The following is a 19,363-nucleotide window of genomic DNA, read 5'->3' on the forward strand; positions in this document are numbered from 1 at the left end:
TCTTTTTTGTGAATCATAAACATACAGTGTGACCAATTTTCTGTTTTCCAAACCACTAACTCTTATGAGCCAGTTCTCTTCATTAAATCTTAAACCACACATGTCCTGAAAAGTGAAACCAAAACATTTTTATTACCCCCTGGTGGCTGTCTGCACTAGTATAGGTCATAAACCACCCTATTCAGGTAAATGGATGGGACACGAGCCAAACTAAAATAAATAATTAAATCTAATTCCACTTCAAATACATTTCCCCCAAAGCTGGTTTCTCTAATTTTATGTAGTTCTTATTACAATGATGTACTGTATGTTCAAGTGTTCATTTTTTCAATAGGTTTGGTTTTACTTACTTTATGCTATAAAAATGGGGTCTGATATAATGATTGACAGCTGTGATTGACAGTTTCTCTGAGAGAAGTAGATAGACAGATGCCTTTGGGATCCTCAGGAGGAGATTAATGCTCTACTTTAACTTTTAGTTTTCCATATCGGATTTGTTTCCCAGCGACAAAATGACTTGTTCTACAGTAAATTGTAGCCTACTAACTGTCCTAAGGGATCATTGAAGTTTGTTCAGTTAAATTTGTGCTTTATAAGCTAATTAGTAAATGTTATTGCCCAGCTAGCTAAGACAACAAGCTTAGTGTTAGCCTTGCAGGAAAAAAACAAGTGACTGTTAGCTAGCAGTTAATATTTCTTTTTTTATGAATTGTATGAGTCTGCAAGAGTATGGACAGCTCCACTTCACAATCACTACTGTGCACACACTGGCTCCAAATGACATTATCAACGTAAGATGACAGCAGCCATCTTTGAGAGATTTTTGCTTCACTTCATCTTTTTTTTTAATGTCTATGCCTTAAACAGATAGCATGATCAGTGTAGTCCATTTCCCAAACAAATGACTCATGAAGCGTTTCTTTTTAGGGAATCATAAACATACAGTGCGACCAATGTAGTCAAATTCTCAAATGAAAACGTTTTATGAGCCGGTTCTTTTAAGTGAATCACGAACATAAAGCATGACCAATTTAGTCGGATTCCAGAACAAATGACTCTTATAAGCTGGTTCTTTTACAGTGAATCATAAACATACGGTGCGATCCGTGTAGTCCGATTCCAAAACAAATGAGTTTTGAGTAATTCTTTTTAGAGATTCAAACACATACAGCATACAGTGAAACATTAGTGTAGTTACTGACTAGTTGTTCATATAACAACTTCTAGATAATTTTGCCAGAAAAAGTTTTCAAATTTTTATATGTTAAAGTAAAAAATCTTGTGTAATATAACTTGTGTTTGTTTGTTTGCTGGTTTTTATTGTATTTGTTATACTTGTATTTTTATTTTTATTTTTTTGTCATGAAAATAGTCTAAGATGCTGACATAAATAAAAATATACTGCTACTACTAACAATAGTTAAAAATTCACATTAAGCAGTTTGTCAGTAGTATTTTATAAATATTAATGTATTAAATATGTTTCTACATTTTTTGTATTAGTGCTGTTGTTTAATATATAATTAAAGCCAGTTATTGATTAAAAGGAAACACACCTTTTGCTTTTTTTTAAAAAGAAAATGTATTTATTATTGAAATGATCAAATCATTTGAGTAAATTCTTTACCTATTCCCCAGTCATTTGTTTTTGCATGCAAATCTGAGTATAATAATCTAGATAGCATCATTCATTTTTTATTTTTCGCTTACAGCACCTTTTACAACACACATATCTGATTATTGCAACCGTAGAAAACATAAACGCAACAACAACAGTGAAAAGAACCAACAAGACATCTACAGAATGGTACGAGTACCATGGCAACTTATAGAACTCTGAGCGCAGGTGAGTCGCTCCTTTATTTCTCATCACATACTCGATCCAGAAAACGGCCGAGTCCAAAGGCCTCATTGGCTGGTCCCTGTGCAGACTAGAGAGTCTCTGCATGTTCGTCCTGTAGGAGGCATTACTGAGCAATTCCCGTAGGGCTTGTCCAAAAGTACGACTGCTGAACTCTGACAACTTAAGCATCTTACCTACTCCTCTCTCCTGAATGCGTATTAAGTTGTCAAACTGGTCAAAGAACAAAGGGACACCCAGGATCGGGACCCCATGGTATATGGCTTCCTGCAATCCATTGGTTCCTCCGTGGGCTACAAACGCTTTGATCTTGGGATGTCCCAGTAGGTCGTTCTGTGGTATCCAGTCCATGATAAGAGTGTTGTTGCCCACAGTGGATGGCCGATCTCCAAGATGTCTCCAGATGACTTTCTGAGGTAAACTAGCAAAAGCGGATGCAATATCGTTAGCCATGTCGGCAGGGATACGTTTAACAAGTGTTCCCAATGACATAATAATAAAGCCGTGGTCTCCTGAGCTCTGCACAAACACTTCCAGATCTGCAGGAAGAGGCTTGGAGGGTTTGCATTGAAATCCACCCATGTAAACAACATTTGGCATGGTTGGTCTTGGGAACTCGAAGACAAAATCAGTTCTCATGAGCCAAATATCAGCAGCTTGAATGAGGCTAACAATGTCCGTTTTGTAATCCAAATACTTATCTATTAGCGCATGATAATGTGGACCAACCACAAATCTGTCCTGGAAGAAAGTAAAGCTCTGAAATAAAACATTTTTAACCCTTTGAGTGAAACTCATTTTATCTGTATGGCCAGAGCCTAGTAAAGGTACATAAGACAATGGAGATGGTGCTATAGCAAAATGTCCTTCACCACTTGTGATCCATCGTACATTGAGAACAAGAGGGAGTTTTAGATAATGCGCTAAAATCACGCCACCTGCGAACGCAGGATCGGTGAGCACCAGGTCGTACCCCTCATCCTGAAGTCTTGTCACAAGCATCTTATCTTCCAAAATGGCCGATACCATTTTACATATAATATAGTGTGCTTTTGACAACATGGAGAACAAATCAACCTGGAGCTTCAAGAATGACAGCCCAGAAGCGTTGCCTCTTTCTATCTCGATCACTTTCCATAAATACTCTTCAAAAAAGTTATCAGATTCACTTCTTTCATCTGCGATTGTGATGGAAGCGTAGAAAGGGGACTTTTCTGTGATGTACCAGCTGGATTTGGGCCGTATCACGGTGATGCTGTGACCCCTGGAGTGCAGCTCTTCTATCAGGACTTTCATATTGACCCAGTGGCTTCCATCGACAGGATACAGTAAAACTTTACCTCCGTCGCAGCTCAGAGTGAAAACAGAAAATGCCAAAAATAATCCAACAATGAAATGTGACAGGCTGGAAAGTGGCTTCATTGTATCTGAGCAAAAAATAAAATAAATATTAATATTTTTAGTTATACCTCCTTTGCACTTACAAATTTTTTTTTAAAGACTGAAATCATACTTCCATTAATTTTCCATACCACTTTATCCTACGTTGACATCATTAATGTACTAAACTAACACAACTAAATTGTTACTGACTGAATCTTACCTTAATAGTTCATGTATGCGTGAAAGACCAACATTTGCTCATTCCAGCGCTCTATTCATCTGATGTTCATAGTCCACTTAAATAAATAATTAACAGGCAGACACTGCATATATGGTTTAAGGGGCACTCAGACATATGTTTTTTTCTGTAACCCTTTTAGACTGTTGCAGGTCATTTTGATCCTGCTGACCCAGTTTAGACATAAATATATACTACTGTTCAAAACTTTGGGGTCAGCAAATTTTGTTTGTTTGAAAGAAAGAAATTATTCATAAAGGATTGATTAAATTAATCAAATGCGACAGTAAAGACATTTATACTGCTACAGAATATTCCTATTTAAACTTTCTAGTCTTCAAAACATCCTCAAATCTATTTCTGAAGACATTCATGTGACACTAAAGACTGGAGTAATGGCTGCTAATAATTCAGCTTTGCCATCAAATTAATAAATAAAAAAAAATTAAAATTGTATTACTTTCATTAAAATTATATCAAAATTTAAATATTACTATTTACTCAAATAAATGCAGCCTTTGTGAACAAGAGACATTTTACAAATCTTTTAAACGGTAATGTAATTTTCTAAATATATTTTTATACATTCTTATATTTTTCCTTTCATTTTATATAATATATATTGGTCAGGTTTATGTTTAAAACTGTCAAATAAATTAATAAAAAGAATGTTACTGAAAAGCAGTTATGCAATTTTGCTACCTTTTTCTTTCTTTTTATATTTTTAAGATGTTTAGATATATTTTGCTGGAATATCAGGCAGCACTATGATCCAATTAAATCCAGATTTCTTTTTTTTTTATTCATTAATAGTTTGTGTCAAATATGATTTACAATTTTTGGCCCACTTGATACATACATTTACTCATTTGGCAGAAGCTTTTATCCAAAGCGACTTACAATACATGTGTCAGACACATAGTTCAGTTTGCCAATGGTTGTTTTCTTGATTGTGATTTGTCTTCAGGTCACCCAGCACTTAAGCTCTGGGTTGTATGGGCTCTGGCTGTCAGTGTGTGTCAGCATATATAACTCACCTAATGTCACTGCATGCAGGCATCCAGACACACAAATGCACTACATGCACAATACATGCTTACTTAAGAGAAATTTCTACAAGTGCAGACAGGACTGATACTCTGATGGATGGAAATATCTGGCCCGCAGGAGGGGGGGGGGTCACACAATGGTAAAAAATAACTATAGCTTGTCAGAGAAGTGGCCAAGGAGTTGCACTTGCTCGGGCACGTGTTGCTCATGTAGCTATATAAGTTCAAGTCAAGCTCATTTTATTTAGGATCACCCTTTCTATACACTCACTATCACCAAAAAACGCCAAAAGAAAGCATTATATCATGTCAGGCTGGGGCAGTGTTGATGCACACCTTATGCGGAAGTAAATACACTTTTCCATGCATTACTTTTCTAATAATTCAGCAGCCTGTCTTCAATTGCTCCGCTTATACTACGGTTACCACATCTCAAGGCATTGCTCAGAAGTTTTATTTTAAGACATTTGTCAGGTTTTTGTCCTTTCGTGTTCGGGACTCATTTCTTACGCATCTCATCTCATCTCATCCCTCCTTTGCTCATTCCTCGTTTTAGAGCTAGAGACGAGACTTGGGTCATTGATAATACAGTTACTGATGCAGTCTGAAGTTAAGAGAGAAAGAGAAAGAGCGTGGTTTACCTGCGTCTGTGCGTCTACAGCGTTCGGCAGCACCGCCTCTAATAGCGAAACGGTAAGTTTGAACACGTTAAGAACAGCAAAGTTACCACCTCTCTACTGAGAAAAGCCTGTCAGTAGCTAAACCATTTTAATGATAAAGTCGCTGGGCAGCGCTGACAGCACGTTTTGTGTGTGTGTGCGTGCGTTTGTATGAGAGAGATGTTTTCTATAGATAATAAAACTTTCGTTGGAAAAACGTGAAAATAGTAATTTGTTATATTTATTGGCTTGGTCAGTGTTTTGTGAGTTTTGGTTCTTTTGCTGTTGAAGGCTGCAAGGATCTTTGAAATAACTCAAATCATTTGGCGAAGTGATATGGAACTGTAATGCGGTCAAGACCTGTCGGGAACTACTTTAGCTTTGAGTTTCCTGACAAATTTAAGAAGAAATCCTTTTATGGCATATTTCATTGTGACAATATACCTCTTTTGTTCAACAAACTGTATGTTTTTTTCCTGAACAAATGGTGCAAATGCTCTTTTCTGAATTTGGCTAATTTTGAAATGTATCAAATATGATTATATGATGCATTAGGCTTTTGAGGAAAGTGTATTTGCCCATCTGTCAATCATCATTATAATGCATTGCGTTATATGTTTTTGGTCATTAAACATTTAAATATCATCTCATGACATAATATTTCTGGAAAATATAGAATGACAACTGATATTTATATACATTTTAAAGTAATCTGCTGCTGTTATAAACATCTCAGTTTACATTACAATCAGAATTTCATCTTACTTTTTAACCAAATAAATATAAGCATCAGCACCAAAATGACATATTTTTGTTCAATTTGTGCCTCTAAATAAAATTAAGATTTTTTTTCCCATGTGTGAGCTGTGTATTTTTCTATATCATACTATATGGTCCATTAAAAGCTTGATGTTTCAAATATGATATTGTACATTTTTCAAACTGTTATTTCAGGATTTACAGGGTTAAGCTTTAGTGAAGTATGGATCTATTCATTCTGGTGTACACTATTTTATGAAGGTCATGAACTCTATTTTGTGAAGGATAAGTAAACACAAAGCCCATAAATCTCAAGAAAATAAAAAAATCCCTCACAAAGGAATGACAAAATGCATCTAGGAGTAGGTCGAGACTATGAGGACTACTTTATAGCAGCCTCTTCTCATACCAACCTGGAAATTGTGTTTGCACCCGTTCCCCGAGCTGTCAACACAATTAGACATTTAGGAGATTATTTTATAAACCGAATCAAGGTAGTGCAACGAGATAGCACGCTTACTCAGGTATACCATGGCAACATGGAGGTTCATATTGAGCAATAATTTGTCCCTGATTGGTCGTATCCACTCACACTGAGAGCATTTTGGTTTCAAAACCCCTTTTTTTTCTCCCAATCAGATTTAATATAATCTTTAAAACGTTTGGAGCAAAACACAATGCCAGCAGTGTAATGCCAAACTTCATGGTTTAAATTACACGGTCTTACACAATATCTCTGTGTTTGCCGGTCACTTAGGCATGCAAAATAAACCATAGTATAATTGGACACTTTCTCTGGATCTCACTATTTCCTTCTTCCTACATTAAGACAATGACAGTGAGCAGTCCAAGCAGCCAGAGGCAGGGTTACATAATCTGTTTTAGCTCATGATTTCACTCTTGGATTAAAGCCGCTTGTTTTAGAGTACCATGGCATGTCCAGCAAACATTAACACTATGTTTATGCACATTAATGAAGGGAGGATCTTTATAATCCAATCATAATAATATGCTCATCAGTCACTAACACTGAGCTTTTTGGAAAAAGATTGAATGTTTGTGAAATTTTAACAAATCATATAAACTGTTTACCATTATATTCTGAAATGTTTTGCAGACTTTTCCCTGAATCATTTTATGAAAGATAAGTTGCATTTGGACAATTTGACCATATTTCAAATGAATGAGTTGTCTTTAACTAAATGACGCCCTCTGTTGGAGTTACAGTTTTATGAACATGTGCTAGTACACTTTTCAAAAGTTTGGGGTCAGTAAGATTTGTTTTGAAAGTATTAATACTTTTATTCAGTAGAAATGCATTGTAATTGATTACATTTAAAGTAAATATATTTTTTTTAATGTTAAGGATGTCTAGTTTTCAATTCATCAAGGAATCCTTAATATAAAGTATCAACAGTCTCCACAAACATATATAAGCAGCACAACTGTTTTTATAATTAATAATAATAATAATAATAGTATTAATAAAAAGGGGTAATAATGTTGAAAATTCAGTTTTGGTATCACAATAAATTACATTTCAAAATGTATTAAAATAAAAAAAACAGTTATATTAAAATGTAGTATTTCAATATTACAATTTGACTGTATTTTGATCAAATAACTGCAGCATAACAGACTTTTAAAAGCATAAAAACGTCTTACTGACCCCAAGCTTTTGAATGTTAGTGTACATTCCTTTGCTTTATTTCTGAAGTGAATTTTAATAAACAAAGGACTTAAGTGGAACATTTTTTAATACAAGAGCCAAAGGTCAGGGAAGGCCTCTAAGCAAATGTAATGCTTTGTCATGAACGTATTCTCATCAGGGGGAAGTCGTGGCCTAATGGTTAGAGAGTCGGCCTCGTAATCCAAAGGTTGCGGGTTCGAGTCTCAGGCCGGCAGGGATTGTAGGTGGGGGGAGTGAATGTCCAGCGCTCTCTCCACCCTCAATACCACGACTGAGGTGTCCTTGAGCAAGGCACCGGACCCCCAACTGCTCCCCGGGCGCCGCAGCATAAATGGCTGCCCACTGCTCCGGGTGTGTGTTCACGGTGTGTGTGTGTTCACTGCTGTGTGTGTGCACGTTGGATGGGTTAAATGCAGAGCACGAATTCCGAGTATGGGTCACCATACTTGGCTGAATGTCACTTCACTTCACACTTTATATTCAAGGCGTCTTAATCTTTATTTCCTTTTTAATTTGAAAGGATCTTCATCTCAAAACACTTTGAAAATCAGCTGTTTCCTATTACAGACCTACAGCAAGTTTTAAGTGAATGCAGAATGCATGAAAGAGGGACTGAATCATCAGTTTTATCCAAACTGTCAAGGGCGGTGGGTGAACATCAGGCAGCCTCCAGCATTTGGAATAATAATGAGCAGAATTTAAGCCCAAAGGACTTGATAAACCATATGTCGTGTAGTCAAACCATATTTTCATGTTTTACAATCCAGGAACACAGAATTTATAATCGCCATGATGTTTGGAGTACACAAAAAATATGACTTTTAAATTTTTTTTCATTGCAAGTAAAATAGAATAATTTAGGCTAATGTTCTTCTTTAATTCATCTTCTGGTATAATAAAAGAGTTGAAAAGATGTTTACATATGGAATTAGTAAATCATATGGACATATGGATTTAGTAAAAAATTGCTTTAATCTACATTTAATCTACATAACAGCCTCTCATTCGGCGGAAACAAGATGAAAATTCTGTTTAAAAGATGAATTTATTGCAGAACGCTTGTTTAAGCTACATTAGAAATGGTGTCTGCATTTTCCATGACAATATGCTTCAATTTGTTTGGTTTTAAATGCATTTATGCAACTAAATGTTAACTATTTCCTGTGAACTTTGAGAATGACTTTTATATTATTATAAAATCAACCCTTATAAAGAAATAATGTGGTTTTCGCTCTTGCCTGCGTTCTTCTAGCGGTCTCTAGTGGCCGTTCGTCGCAACAGCAGTCTCTCAATCCCATCGTGCACCGCGAGCGCCGCGCCGACTCCGAGTCCGAGCTGTCTGTCTGCTGCCAGGGGCGGACATGTTGGGGCGGCCTGCTGGAGGACAGCAACACACATATTTCTGATTTTACCGGAGAAACTGACTGCAAAGCAGAGACGGGACACCATGGATGCCGTCAACGCTTTTAATCACGAGGTGTGTGTGTGTTCAATAAGATGAAACGGCTGTAAAATGGCGGTTTGTTGAGCACAAGCGTTCAATGTGTTGCAACGGCCCAAGCCAGATGAAGGCCTCAGTGTTTAAAATGCGCAGTTGCATGTTGCCAGGTTGGATCTAGCTGTTCATACGAAACCGTCCTTTCATAAATGTTAGTGTAAATGCTTAGATCTGTGTATTACGGTACTTTAAACGCCATAATAACAGGCCTAATTGTGATAATAAACAGCGTGGTCTGCAGTTGGTCACTTTGCCTGTTGGTTTCGGCATTTGTTTTTCTAACATGTATGAATACACTTCTGTGCTATAGTTATAAGATGACTTACAGACTAGTGATCGTGTTGTTTACAGTCTGCTGTGTGTGTAGCTCCTCCAGCGTAAAGGTTCGTTCAGGGAACATCCTTAACCTGTCACAGTTCATTCTTCCAGAAACTTTATATTGCTCGCTAATAGTCGAGAGAAACAATTGTGTCCGCTAATTGTCCAAAATTGCGACAGAATCATTGTAAAAGTAAGTTACCGTATTCCATAAAAAGCACAATTTTCTTAATGCCCATTAAGTTTTTGCACCCAAAACGTTGCAAACGAGCATTTTGTATTTTTTTTCTGGCCCTTTAAAATGATGTTTTTGTTACTGTGCCTTTAAGAACCATTGTGTTCATCTAACCTCCGCCTACTGTCGTTCAGTGTTTATCCAGCTTGCTGGATGCGAGTTTGTGTAAATATGGGCGTTAAGTGTTAAAGTTAAAAACTGTTAATTTTTTTCCAAACTTATATGTGAAGTGTGTAATTTCTGCACCACAAACCTCACTAAAACTGAGTTGCAAAAATAATGATTGTTTCAAGCATGTCTTCGCACACGCTCGCTCGTGTGTTATTGGTCAGCCAAATTGATAGTCCCTCCCCCAAATTCACACCATTGGTTTAACGAGTGTCAGTATGTCGAGTCAGGATGCTTAAAGGCACAATATGCAAGAGTTGCACAGTATGATATATTTCATGCAGTTGTTTATTTGTTATCCCAAAAGCTGTACTGTTTCTAAAGGGTGTTTTTTTTTTTTTTAAACTCGCGCTAGATTTAATAATGTCAGTCATAATGTTCTTTCACAATGTAAATGTTCTTTGCTCGCATTATCTGTATAATCTATTTGCTGTTTTAATAACTGTGGAAGGTACAGGTGATGATAATTTATTCATTACCTCATCCGTGAGCATCCTCCTTCATAGTGTAATCAAGCTTCGAATTTATTATTGTTTTAAAATGTGACCTCTAGTTTCGAAAACTTACACATTGTGCCTTTAAGTGTAGTGTCACAGTGCCTGCCCACTTTTTTTCAGCAGCCTTGGTTCCAGAAATATTTTTTCCATTCATTTGACTTATAAGGTATCAGACTCCGATTATTAATGAAAAAAAACTAAAAACTTTTCAAATTCATACACTACATGGTTTAGTGCATAAGTACATTGTGGGCGAATTCCTAAGCATCCCTGTGCCCTACTCCATTTGAAGGGAAACCCATTATTTTTTTTATAAACAAAGCTTTGTACCTCACTTGTGTTATACTCACATTAAAATGTTTCATGTGAGCAGCAGTGTTTTCCGTAGCACCTCCAGTGGAAGCAGTCCTTTGACTGTGTGGCGCAGCCCCACGAGCCGCAGTTACATGTGGGATCATTTTATTTTAAATGTCAATTGCAAACATTATGATTACTTTTTAATATACAACAACGAGAACAATGAAACCATTTAAAGTATAATGATCTGTACTACGGCACGCTCTCTGTTTTATCAATTGATCATAATCACATCTAGTCTATTCATTTTACAGTCCTGCTACTAAACTTTTATTTAGACTAAAACCCCTTTAATTTGGGTGAGAGACTGCGATTTGAGTGGCTTTTGCACATCATGTAATGCCGGTGAATATATGCCACTGCAAAAGATGCATTTCACAGTATCAAGGTTAACAATTAATCAATTAATTGATCGTTAATTTATTTTAAACGACGATCAATCGTGGAAATGATAAAAAATTGACATCCCTAATCTGGACAAACTTACAGATGTTCTCTCACTTAACTCTCAAAATAAAGTGCTCTTTGACTAGAAAAGAGGTGGAAATAACTGAAAAGGAGTTGCTGTATATAACAGTACAGATGTCATTTCCCACTATGTTTCTTAAATTGTCATTTTTTCACTAACCTTATTAAATGTGTCCTCTTTCACATCAAATTCTTCCATTTGTTTTTAATTACTTCAGTTAGAATAATAAGAAACTGTAGGGCTGTTACCATTCAAATGACATCAGTATCAACAAACTCCATCTTTGCACTGCAGGAAACGCAGGAAGCTGCAACTGAAGTGTGATTAGATGTATTAACACAGACTGTTTGATGAAACTGAGGTGCCACACTAGACTAGAAATCGTTTTGCATGCTGCAACAGTCGTGATATGACGTCACGCTGTGCAGCATCTTTTCAAAAACTTATATTCAACACAAAACAAATTATAATACGTCTAAAATATTCAAATATACAATGTACTCCACTTTCCTGCAGCGCTGCAGTTTTAAATTTATGTTCTTTTAATTCAGATAGGAGGGCACACGGTATCGCATGATACGAATTCGCAGGCTGGAGTTTACCAAGCTTGAACTTTCCTATGCAGCGAAATATCTTTGCACAGGCTTGCGTTTCTGGCCTGACACATTCGCATGCGTAGGAATGGAAGTCAATGGAATAAAAAGTCTAGTGTGACCGCGGCTTTACACTGCAACATTTTGAATGCATAAAGAATTTTATAAAATGTAATAATTTTTAAACATACAAAAAAAAAAAGTTGGGAAAAATGCAATGATAGTTTTAAATATGAAACCAAACTAGTAGGGGGTGTCAAAATGACTGTTTGAATGAGTGAGTCATTAGTCCTTTAGTCAACAGATTCATTCAAAAGGCTGATTCATTCAGAAACGAGGCAAGTGGCTACTGTCTTTATCAATGTGTTACAGAATCGTTGATTTACTTGATTTGTTCAAAAACGTGGATTCATTCAGTAACGAAACGCCGCCGTGTTGCTTGGAGACACAAAACAATTCTGCTGTGGCTTCGATTGGAACTATTTTCATCAGCGAAATTGAGCAAAAACAGTCAACACTGTCTAAAATGTAGGCGAAGTCACTTAATTTTAGCTTCTTGTTCATTGAACTACTATTGTATAAAACCACATTGCAGTCGTGCTGAAACATTTTGGTCATGCAATGTGCGCAAGCCTCATCTGGCACGACATAAGTCTCCGTAAGTGTGACGTCAAAACAACCTCACTTGCATTATGTGCCTTAACATTACTTTGTGGCTCCATTGCAGTTGTTCTCCTTGATGGACACCAAGCCTCCCATCTCAAGGGCCAAGATGATCTCCATCACCAAATCTGCCATAAAAGCCATTAAAGTAAGTTGATCTTAAGGTTGAAGTGCAGTAATCACACCCATCACAACTGATACCGGTTAAAATATGATGCATTGTTTGTGCTTTAGCACAGTGACACATTTGAAAACCATCCATTTAATCCTTTTTACTTTTTTTTTGTGTCTTCCAGTTATACAAACATGTTGTCCAAATCGTAGAAAAGTTCATAAAGAAGGTAGGTGCCCACCTGGTCTGAATTTAAGATGGATGATTGATGTTTTGTTCATTTACTGGATGCTATTTTGTACGCAGTGCAAACCCGAGTACAAAGTACCAGGGCTATACGTGGTGGATTCCATCGTGAGACAGTCACGGCATCAGTTTGGAGCAGATAAAGATGTGTTTGGACCTAGGTTCACCAAAAACATCACAGGAACGTTTGAGAATCTTTGCTTGTGTCCCATAGAAGATAGGGTGAGAACATCCAGCCATACACCTGTTTATTTTTTAACAGCTTATTATTCAGTACTCTTGTAGGATTTAAATGATTCTCACTTCATAACATTTCTCTTCCTCCTTCAGAGTAAGATAGTGAGAGTGCTGAACCTGTGGCAGAAGAATGGAGTGTTTAAGATTGACGTAATCCAGCCTCTATTGGACATGGCTGCTGGATCCAGCAGCTCATCAGGCTTGGACAATGGCCCTGATGGGGGTAAGACATTAATGTGTAACATAGTGGATATCCTATTTTAATGCACTTCTTATCTTTTACGAGATTTGTTTTGATACAAACTTGTCTTTCTGGTCACAAGTATAAGCAGCAAGACAGTAGCAAATGTTTGGGGTAAGTAAGATTTGTTTTGAAAGAAATTAATATTTTTATTCAGCTAGTATGAAACTATAAATTGATCAAAAGTAACAGTATTGAAAGATTCATATTTCAAGTAAATGCTGTTATTTTGAACATTTTTATTCATCAAAAATATATATCAAGGTTTTGACAAAAGCAAAACAAGCAGCAGAACTGTTTTGTTGAATGTTTCTTGAGCACCAAATAAGCAATAGATTACAATCAACAGTTTTTAAATGTAATAATATTTCATAAACGGTTTTGCTGTATGTTTGATTAAATAAATGCAGCCTTTGTGACCATAAGAGACTTCTTTCAAAAACATAAAAAAAACTTACAGACTCCAAACATTTGAACTGTAGTGTAGATGTTTTAATAGTGTCTCTAGTTTAAGCTTCCGTATCAAAATGGTATTAGAGTTGCTAAGATTATTTTTGTCTGTGAATCAGTTCAAACCGGTAATTGTATTGTATTGATTCAGGATTCTGATTCTGTGATTTGCAAGCATCGTCAATCAGAATACCTTGTGATGCATTTGTCTTGTTTTAAAAGGTTTTACCTTTTTGCGTTTATATTTAGAGTTTCCTACTGGCATATAATAAGTTGATTATCAATGCGTTTCTGCAGCATCTCCACAGTCTCCAGTTAGGGAACAGGAGACTCATCCTGTGGTGACGACAAACTCGATCGCAGCAGCTGTGCCTCAGCTTCAGAACTCAGATGCCTTTGCGGCTGTTGCTCAATTTATTCAGTCTTCTCAAGGACAGCAGGTTAGTCGACTGAATGCACTGGGTTTCCTGCATATCAGTTGTTTGGGAAGGACAAAGCATTGAACACCTTGAGGTGTTTTTAACATAAAAAAAAATCATGAAATCGTTTTAGCCCATTCGGGATATTCACGTTCACTGTTTTCTAAAGCTTCAGCAGATGCTTCAGAACTTTCAGCCGCCAGAGAAACCTCAGTCTCCAGCTGTGGACAATAACAAGAGTCACCTCCACCTACAGGCCCAGGCTATGACTGCATCCTCCACCCTCACACATCAGCACATCCATCACGCTACACAGCCTGTGGAGAAGAAAGCCACGTTCGACAAGGTGAATTAAAAAAAAAAATCAGTTGTTTTTTCAAGTTACATTTTTTAACTTTTTTTTTTTCAAACATTGACAATGTCAGATACATCAGGGACAGGTGACCCCAAAACCAGCCCAATATACCAACAAACTAATTTATTTTGAAAATGTGTAGGTTTGCACATCCCTAGTTGGCCTAAAGTCGCTGACATTCTCTTTCCTCTTCATTCTTCAGACCCTTCTGGACCGCTTTGACTATGACGATGAGCCAGACGCAGGTGAGGAGTCAAAGAAGGATGAAACGTCATCTGTCCAACCTACTATGTAAGTAGCATCTCCTTCACCATGTTTTGAACGCTGAAATACAGTACATCACCTGCTGAGCTTGAGTTTTCAGTTTATTTCTTCTGTCTCCACAGAGGATTTCCTGAGCAGACCGTCCCAGGATTTCCTCCAGCCAATCAGATGCAGCACTTTCAACAACATATGATGGCCGCATCACAGCGGCAACAGGTAGATTACTACAACCTTCTTATGTGGAGACGTTTTGGACTAAAATCTGATTTTAATGACAATTTCCTCTAATTCAATGAATCGACAGTCACGTTTTGGTTTTTGTTGTTGTATGCTCAGGTTGTTCTACCTTCAAATGGACAGGTCCAAGGCTTTGGTCTTATGACCTCTCAGCCCTATCCAGACATGATGCCTCAGATGGGGCAGCCACATGCAGCATTTCCCCCTCAGAATGACACCTTCAGTCAACACATGGCTGGACATCAGCATCCGGTAAAATCAATTCGGAAATAAACAATTAACTGATTCTTAGCTGTTAAGCTGATGTAGAAATTAATACTAATCTCTGATAACTTGTGGCACAGGAAATGATGCATTCAGATCCATCGGCTAGGCCTTATTCCGATGGCAAGAGGTCACGGTCACGTTCAGGGTCGAGGTGTGTATAACAAATCATTGTGAACAACAACACTAGTCCTCGTGACAAGGTTAAATGTTGTTGTTTTTGTTTCAGGTCTCCTAAAAGAAGAAGGTCTCGGTCCAATTCCCGTACCAGAAGAATGCGGCATCGGCGGTCGCGCTCTCGTTCTCGAGAACAACGGCGTCAGTCGCCTTGCTCGCGGTCTCAGGAAAGAAGAGACCGAGAAAAGGAAAGAGAACGAAGACAAAAAGGCCTTCCTCCTATAAAGAATAACACTCTCAGTGGTAAGCATGACCACTTTCACTACTGTAGCAACTAATCAAATGGATTGTTTTATTATGGACACAGTAATAAACGTTCTTCCTGATGCCAGTGTGGAATTGTGTATCTCTCTCTTTCAGTGTGCAGTACTACTCTGTGGGTGGGACAGCTGGATAAAAGGACACAGCAGCAGGATGTGGCCTGTCTACTAGAGGAGTTTGGGCAGATAGATTCAATTAATGTATGTTCTTGTAAATTAGGCGAACATAAGATGATGTTGGATTTTTGTGCTGAAGTCTCATTTTGTTTTGATAGATGATTCCTCCTCGTGGTTGTGCCTACATTGTCATGATTCATCGTCAGGATGCCTATCGAGCCCTGCAGAAACTAAGCAGAGGTCCATACAAAGTCAACCAGAAAGCCATTAAGGTATCAGATGATTATTTTAGCTCAGACTAATAAAACTAAAACCACATAAAAGGAACTTTTTTACTTGAAAACTTTAAATTTAAACATTTTTTGAAAGTAGTCATATGGTAATCAAGACAGTAAAACAGTATTGTGAAATAATATCACAATTAAAATCCCTGTTTTCTATTTAAAATATTTTAAAATTTATTAATGTGACGTCAAAGCTGAATTTTCATATGATACTTTAGAAATCATTCTAATATGTTGATTTGCTGCTTAATTTTTATAAACAGTCGTGCTGCTTATTATTCTTTGTTTTTCAGGGATCTTTGATAAATAGAAAATTCAAAACAATGTAAATAGACCTTATAAATACCTTATCTTTACCGTCATAGAGTATTATAAAAATCTTAATGACTTAAATCTTTTGAACAGTATTATTGGTATTTTTTTCACAATTATTATATAACTGTATTTTCCAGATTGCCTGGGCTCTGAATAAGGGCATTAAAGCTGAATTCAAGCAGTATTGGGATGTGGAGTTGGGTGTAACCTATATACCATGGTCCAAAGTAAAGATGGAGGATCTCGATGTGTGTAGAGAAGGAGGGATGCTGGATCCTGATACTCTTGCACCAGGTAACCATTGCAACCAGTTGTTAATAATTTGTCCAGGCATTGAGGTCACATAGTAATGTATTGTTTGCATGTCCATGCACAGAATGGAGAAGCTCTCAGATTGAGCTGGAGAAAGCTGAAGAGTCTCAGAACGGCAGGACTGAGGTGGGAAAAGTGGAGAGCCCGGCTGTTGTACGTATGCAGGTAACTCATAATACCCTGGTTCCTCTTCCTAAGGTTTTTAGATTTGGACCTATTTATTCATTTTTCCTACTTTTGTTCTTCTTCAGGTTCCTCCTGTCCAGCCAATGGGAGCAGTTAGTGTCCCACCTCCAGGATTCCCAGGACCCATGAACATCCCACCCCCCTCATTCCCACCTGGGGTTCCCCCACCCCCTGGTCCCTTCATACGACCAGGCTTTAACCCCATGCAGATGCCACCAGGTACTGCAATACTAGTGACATAATGTTATTAAGTGAGTTATCGGGATGTATGTTTTGTTTTAAGAAAAGTATTGTACCAGTTACTAACACATTCTTTGTTTCAGGATTTCTCCCCCCGGGTGCCATGCCACCTCTGGGCGCCACTGGGCCTCCTCCACCTGCAGCAGGGATTGGCATGCCTCCAGGTGGGCGGGCGGGCTTTATTGTATAAACCCTCCCTAATTTTGTTTTATAGGCTTGACCGGTAAGCCAGTGTTTAGTTTCTTCAGATTTCCCATCTGACCTGATTTTTTTCTGCTGTAGTTGGCAGCTCAGTTGAAGACCTGTCGAACGATCCGGCAGGTATGGGCCCAAGAATGAACAGTGATGGAATAGAGGGATTTAACTCAGGTGGGTATTTGTGTCTGTGTGTCATAAATCACAAAATATTTTGAAATATTATTTTAATATAGTCATGCTGTTTTTTTTTATTTTTTATTAATATGTCTTTGTGAAGTCAACTCATTGTTATTTCATTAACTCTGCAGGAAATCAGGTGCCTCCTGGAGGTCCACCAGGCATGGGCATGCAGTCCCCACCAGGTCTTCTAGGTTCAAGGCCGGGTATGATGCCTCTCCAGCGGCCCCCGGGGATGCCGCTCCCACACATGCAGCGCTTCCCCATTCCACCTCCTCGACCTGGTATGCCACCCATCCCACCACAGATGATGCCACCCAGGGGTCCACCTCAGATGATGCACCGCGAGCCACCACCTGGGGGCTTTGGCATGCCGCCCCCTCCTCATGGCATCAGGGGCCCCTTTCCCCCTCCCAGACCTCCCTTCATGAGGCCGAGCGGACCCAGACCAGATGGGCCGAATGATCACGAGGCGAGGCCGTTCAGAGGTGAGCGCCCCGGTTTAGGGAGGGGCAGAGATCGAGAACAGGACTGGTACGGAGGGCGGCGCCCTTTTGGAGAGGGTCGTGGCGGTGATAGGCCGGACGGTCGTGAGCGATTTGGAGGTTGGCATGAGGAGCCAGAAAAACAAGGCGGATGGGACAGAGAGAGAGAACGCAGGGACTGGAGGAGAAGTCCAGATGGAGAGAGGGATCGGGATAGAGATAGAGGACGGGACGGTGAAGAACGGACGAGGCGCTCTGCAGGAAGCAGAGAGAGGAGCACACGCTGGGATAGAGATGATAGACTTGATCGACTGGGTCTCACCAGCGAGGAACCCAATGAGAGACTTGCAGCAAATACCAACGAGCCCAGTGCAAACGCTACTAAACAACTTCCTGAAGCCAAGCCTGATGTTCCAGCACCTTCCACCGCAGCCACAGCAGACTCTAAAGCCTCAGAACCTATAGCAGAGAACAAATCTGTTGAACAATCACATACGGCAGAGTCATAGATGCCTTTTTATATGTCAAGACCATATGAGCTTCTCACATGTCAGTGCTAATCTTGAATACTGCTGGCTAGAAATCAAAGTCCAACTGTTGTGGGATGCTTTATGCATATAATGCTTGGTTCTTCATCCCAAACCAAGTTTTTCAGACTTTATAAAGCACCTTTTGGCAAACGTGGAGCGTTGCCTTGTGAATTTATTGTCCCACCTCAATGAAGCTTGAATGTTGTATTAAAACTGAAGATAAGGAAAAGAAACAATTAATAATTCTGCTGTAAATATGCTAACATTACTCGAATGTTTGTAGATTTTGACTAGCCGTTTTTGGTTTTTACTTTACAATAATATCCCCGTTGAGTTTCAGTAATGGAAACATTAACTAAAATAAGATATTAAGACCCTTTTGCTGTAATGTTTTTAACTTAATGTTTACAACATACAAAAAAAAATGATGTTTTTATAATTTTTAAGTTTTTGGAGATAGGAACTCCAAATATAGGAATATTTCAGCGATAGGAATTTGGTTTTAATAAAATATTTTCATACCAAATGAATGAACTGACTAATATGCAAGTTGTTTCAGTCTTTTTAACATTTACCCTAGTGTTTTATAAGTATTTGTCCCAACTAGTAGTAAGGTTATCAAGTTTAAAGTTAATCATGAATAAACATGTTACTGTTTACTGGGTCTTATGGCATATGCAACCATATTGTGGTATTTATCTTGTGTCTCCACTTCCAAACCGTTCGTCATGGTTTGAAAAGGACATTTATATCTATATGAATATATGTGGAATTAGAGGACAGCATGTGACTGTATGTCAAGGTCAAAATGACAACCATG

General features: G+C 38.1%; 2 protein-coding genes across 3 annotated transcripts; one reads left to right on the forward strand and one right to left on the reverse strand.

Moving 5' to 3' along the window:
- Positions 1 to 1,571: 1,571 nt before the first annotated feature.
- On the reverse strand, positions 1,572 to 5,209 carry LOC306866017 (UDP-glucuronosyltransferase 2C1-like). Of its 2 annotated transcripts, none has more exons than XM_079410958.1 (2): positions 5,173 to 5,209; positions 1,572 to 3,288 (listed from the first exon to the last, which is right to left on the reverse strand). In XM_079410958.1, the coding sequence occupies exon 2, from the start codon at positions 3,281 to 3,283 to the stop codon at positions 1,685 to 1,687; it is 1,599 nt and encodes a 532-aa protein (XP_079267084.1). In that variant the 5' UTR covers positions 3,284 to 3,288; positions 5,173 to 5,209; the 3' UTR covers positions 1,572 to 1,684. The 2 variants fall into 2 exon arrangements, with proteins under 2 accessions (XP_079267084.1, XP_079267085.1); XM_079410959.1 differs by lacking the exon at positions 5,173 to 5,209 and adding an exon at positions 3,465 to 3,504 and having other exon boundaries at positions 1,640 to 3,288.
- A 3,759-nt stretch (positions 5,210 to 8,968) lies between these two features.
- LOC306866018 (SR-related and CTD-associated factor 4-like) lies at positions 8,969 to 19,226 on the forward strand. The gene is made up of 20 exons (XM_079410960.1): positions 8,969 to 9,116; positions 12,502 to 12,585; positions 12,734 to 12,778; positions 12,856 to 13,017; positions 13,126 to 13,255; positions 14,021 to 14,163; positions 14,312 to 14,488; positions 14,700 to 14,788; positions 14,884 to 14,977; positions 15,098 to 15,250; positions 15,343 to 15,416; positions 15,492 to 15,682; positions 15,800 to 15,900; positions 15,975 to 16,088; positions 16,553 to 16,709; positions 16,792 to 16,892; positions 16,979 to 17,132; positions 17,237 to 17,317; positions 17,436 to 17,522; positions 17,660 to 19,226. The coding sequence occupies exons 1-20, from the start codon at positions 9,087 to 9,089 to the stop codon at positions 18,520 to 18,522; spliced, it is 3,030 nt and encodes a 1,009-aa protein (XP_079267086.1). The 5' UTR covers positions 8,969 to 9,086; the 3' UTR covers positions 18,523 to 19,226.
- The last annotated feature ends 137 nt before the right edge of the window (positions 19,227 to 19,363 follow it).

Source organism: Barbus barbus (genome assembly GCF_936440315.1).
Source record: "Barbus barbus genome assembly, chromosome: 47".
In the NCBI taxonomy this organism is placed as follows: domain Eukaryota; kingdom Metazoa; phylum Chordata; class Actinopteri; order Cypriniformes; family Cyprinidae; genus Barbus; species Barbus barbus.

Excerpts from the sequence above, each read along its gene's own strand:
- LOC306866017 (XM_079410958.1), bottom strand. The coding sequence starts at position 3,283 with ATGAAGCCACTTTCCAGCCTGTCACATTTCATTGTTGGATTATTTTTG.
- LOC306866018 (XM_079410960.1), top strand. The coding sequence starts at position 9,087 with ATGGATGCCGTCAACGCTTTTAATCACGAG. Across the intron at positions 17,133-17,236 it reads CCCCATGCAGATGCCACCAG|GATTTCTCCCCCCGGGTGCC; the intron begins GTACTGCAATAC and ends TCTTTGTTTCAG. Across the intron at positions 17,523-17,659 it reads AATAGAGGGATTTAACTCAG|GAAATCAGGTGCCTCCTGGA; the intron begins GTGGGTATTTGT and ends TTAACTCTGCAG.